This window comes from Penaeus vannamei, chromosome 25, assembly GCF_042767895.1.
Source record: "Penaeus vannamei isolate JL-2024 chromosome 25, ASM4276789v1, whole genome shotgun sequence".
Lineage (NCBI taxonomy): Eukaryota > Metazoa > Arthropoda > Malacostraca > Decapoda > Penaeidae > Penaeus > Penaeus vannamei.
In genome coordinates this window covers 23,027,139-23,031,354 of record NC_091573.1, presented here as the reverse complement: position 1 = coordinate 23,031,354, position 4,216 = coordinate 23,027,139, and the positions used below count along the sequence as shown (strand labels likewise).

The 4,216-nt window shown below is 55.7% G+C and overlaps 1 protein-coding gene across 1 annotated transcript; it reads left to right on the top strand.

Moving 5' to 3' along the window:
- Positions 1–1,107: 1,107 nt before the first annotated feature.
- LOC138866403 (Kruppel-like factor 18) lies at positions 1,108–3,766 on the top strand. The gene is made up of 6 exons (XM_070138938.1): positions 1,108–1,223; positions 1,292–1,784; positions 1,908–2,139; positions 2,440–2,736; positions 2,821–2,987; positions 3,224–3,766. Exons 1-6 carry the CDS (start codon positions 1,108–1,110, stop codon positions 3,764–3,766), a joined length of 1,848 nt encoding a protein of 615 aa, XP_069995039.1.
- The last annotated feature ends 450 nt before the right edge of the window (positions 3,767–4,216 follow it).

The following is a 4,216-nucleotide window of genomic DNA, read 5'->3' as shown; positions in this document are numbered from 1 at the left end:
TTCAGGGACACCAACTTATGAGCCCTGCTTCAGGGATCCCAGCTTATGAGCCCTGCTTCAGGGACACCAGCTTACGAGCCCTGCTTCAGGGACCCCAGATTAGGAGCCCTGCTTCAGGGACACCGGCTTATGGGCCCTGCTTCAGTGACCCCAGCTTACGAGGCCTGCTTCAGGGACACCAGCTTACGAGCCCTGCTTCAGGGACACCAGCTTATGAGCCCTGCTTCAGGGACACCAGCTTACGAGCCTTGCTTCATGGACACCAGCTTACGAGCCCTGCTTCAGGGACACCAGCTTATGGGCCCTCCTTTAGGGACTCAAGCTTACGGGCCCTGCTTCAGGGACCCCAGCTTACAAGCCCTGCTTCAGGGACCCCAGCTTACGAGCTTGCTTCAGGAAAACCAGCTTACGAGCCCTACTTCAGGGACCCCAGCTTATGAGCCCTGCTTCAGGGACCCCGGCTTACGAGCCCTGCTTCAGGGACCCCAGCTTATGAGCTCTGCTTCAGGGACACCAGCTTATGAGCCCTGCTTCAGGGACCCCAGCTTATGGGCCCTGCTTCAGGGACCCCAGCTTACGAGCCCTGCTTCAGGGACACCAGCTTATGAGCCCTGCTTCAGGGACACCAGCGTATGAGCCCTGCTTCAGGGACACCAGCTTATGAGCCCTGCTTCAGGGACGCCACCTTATGAGCCCTGCTTCAGGGACCCCAATTACAAGCCCTGCTTTAGGAACACCAGCTTATGAGCCCTGCTTCAGGAACACCAGCTTACAAGCCCTGCTTCAGGGACACCAGCTTATGAGCCCTGCTTCAGGGACACCAGCTTATGAGCCCTGCTTCAGGGACCCCAGCTTATGAGCCCTGCTTCAGGGACACCAGCTTATGGGCCCTGCTTCAGGGAGACCAGCTTATGAGCCCTGCTTCAGAGACACCAGCCTACGAGCCCTGCTTCATGGACCCCAGCTTATGAGCCCTGCTTCAGGAACACCAGCTTACGAGCCCTCCTTCAGGGACCCCAGCTTATGAGCCCTGCTTCAGGGACCCCAGCTTATGAGCCCTGCTTCAGGAACATCAGCTTATGAGCCCTGCTTCAGGGACCCCTGCTTATGAGCCCTGCTTCAGGGACACCAGCTTATGAGCCCTGCTTCAGGGACACCAGGTTACGAGCCCTGTTTCAGGGACACCAGCTTATGAGCCCTGCTTCAGGGACACCAGCTTATGGGCCCTGCTTCAGGGACCCCAGCTTACGAGCCCTGCTTCAGGGATACCAGCTTATGAGCCCTGCTTCAGGGACACCAGCTTACGAGCCCTGCTTCAGGGACCCCAGCTTACGAGCCCTGCTTCAGGGACACCAGCTTATGGGCCCTCCTTTAGGGACTCCAGCTTACGGGCCCTGCTTCAGGGACACCAGCTTACGAGGCCTGCTTCAGGGACACCAGCCTACGAGCCCTGCTTCATGGGCACCAGCTTATGGGCCCTGCTTCAGGGATCCCAAATTATGAGCCCTGCTTCAGGGACCCCAGCTTACGAGCCCTGCTTCAGGGACCCCAGATTACGAGCCCTGCTTCAGGGACCCCAGCTTATGAGCCCTGCTTCAGGGACCCCAGCTTACGAGCCCTGCTTCAGGGACACCGGCTTATGGGCCCTGCTTCAGGGACACCAGCTTACGAGGCCTGCTTCAGGGACACCAGCTTACGAGCCCTGCTTCAGGGACACCAGCTTACGAGCCCTTCTTCAGGGGCCCCAGATTACGAGCCCTGCTTCAGGGACACCAGCTTACGAGGCCTGCTTCAGGGACACCAGCTTATGAGCCCTGCTTCAGGGACACCAGCTTATGAGCCTTGCTTCAGGGACCCCAGCTTACGAGCCCTGCTTCAGGGACCCCAGCTTACGAGCCCTGCTTCAGGGACGCCAGCTTACGAGCCCTGCTTCAGGGACACTAGCTAATGGGCCCTGCTTCGGGGACACCAGCTTACGAGCCCTGCTTCAGGGACCCCAGCTTACGAGCCCTGCTTCAGGGACCCCAGCTTACGAGCCCTGCTTCAGGGACACCAACTTACGGGTCCTGCTTCAGGGACCCCAGCTTATGAGCCCTGCTTCAGGGACACCAGCTTACGAGCCCTGCTTCAGGGACACCAGCTTATGGGCCCTGCTTCAGGGACACCAGCTTATGAGCCCTGCTTCAGGGATCCCAGCTTATGAGCCCTGTTTCAGGGACCCCAGCTTATGAGCCCTGCTTCAAGGACACCAACTTATGAGCCCTGCTTCAGGGATCCCAGCTTATGAGCCCTGCTTCAGGGACACCAGCTTACGAGCCCTGCTTCAGGGACACCAGATTAGGAGCCCTGCTTCAGGGATACCAGCTTACGAGCCCTGCTTCAGGGACACCAACTTATGAGCCCTGCTTCAGGGATCCCAGCTTACGAGCCCTGCTTCAGGGACACCAGCTTATGAGCCCTGCTTCAGGGACCCCAGATTAGGAGCCCTGCTTCAGGGACACCGGCTTATGGGCCCTGCTTCAGTGACCCCAGCTTACGAGGCCTGCTTCAGGGACACCAGCTTACGAGCCCTGCTTCAGGGACACCAGCTTATGAGCCCTGCTTCAGGGACACCAGCTTACGAGCCTTGCTTCATGGACCCCAGCTTACGAGCCCTGCTTCAGGGACACCAGCTTAAGGGCCCTCCTTTAGGGACTCCAGCTTACGGGCCCTGCTTCAGGGACACCAGCTTACGAGGCCTGCTTCAGGGACACCAGCCTACGAGCCCTGCTTCATGGACACCAGCTTATGGGCCCTGCTTCAGGGATCCCAAATTATGAGCCCTGCTTCAGGGACACCAGCTTACGAGCCCTGCTTCAGGGACCCCAGCTTATGAGCCCTGCTTCAGGGACACCAGCTTACGGGCCCTGCTTCAGGGACCCCAGCTTATGAGCCTTGCTTCAGGGACACCAGCTTACGAGCCCTGCTTCAGGGACACCAGCTTACGAGCCCTGCTTCAGGGACACCAGCTTACGAGCCCTGCTTCAGGGACACCAGCTTACAAGCCCTGCTTCAGGGACCCCAGCTTAAGAGCCCTGCTTCAGGGACACCAGCTTACGAGCCCTGCTTCAGGAACACCAGCTTACAAGCCCTGCTTCAGGGACCCCAGCTTAAGAGCCCTGCTTCAGGGACACCAGCTTACGAGCCCTGCTTCAGGGACACCAGCTTACAAGCCCTGCTTCAGGGACACCAGCTTACGAGCCCTGCTTCAGGAACACCAGCTTACGAGCCCTGCTTCAGGGACACCAGCTTACAAGTCCTGCCTCAGGAACACCAGCTTACAAGCCCTGCTTCAGGGACACCAGCTTACGAGCCCTGCTTCAGGGACCCCAGCTTAAGAGCCCTGCTTCAGGGACACCAGCTTATGAGCCCTGATTCAGGGACACCAGCTTACGAGCCCTGCTTCAGGGACACCAGCTTACAAGTCCTGCTTCAGGAACACCAGCTTACAAGCCCTGCTTCAAGGACACCACCTTACGAGCCCTGCTTCAGGGACACCAGCTTACAAGTCCTGCTTCAGGAACACCAGCTTACAAGCCCTGCTTCAGGGACACCAGCTTACGAGCCCTGCTTCAGGGACACCAGCTTACGAGCCCTGCTTCAGGGACTCAAGCTTACAAGCCCTGCTTCAGGAACACCAGCTTACAAGCCCTGCTTTAGGGACACCAGCTTACGAGCCCTGCTTCAGGGACACCAGGCTTTAACCATCGCCATGCTTATTAGATAGCATTCGCATTTCCAAGGCATCGCTTAATTTAATGAGGAAGATGGATAAGCTGTCTACATTCAACATGGACTTGAAATAAGATTTTTCAGGTAGGCCTATATATTCTTACAGACAAGTTCTGCATTCAGGTAACACCATGAAAATTATTTATACTGCTTTATTCGATGAATTATGTTATATTTATAACAGGGACGTACATATAAAATATATATCCAAAGATCTAAGTTTATATGTGTGACCACAGTATGTAACAAAGAGGTCAAGAATATAATTTTATCTTTCCTTTGTAATAATATTTATTTCTTTGCTGTATGGTTTTCATGTATTATAATTGCATCATCTACATAAAACGTACACTTTTCAGACTGAAATTATTTGATTATGACATCTTTGTGCGAAAAAAAATTGAATATAATGACTCTTAGCATCTATGCGCTCTTTTGGTCTACA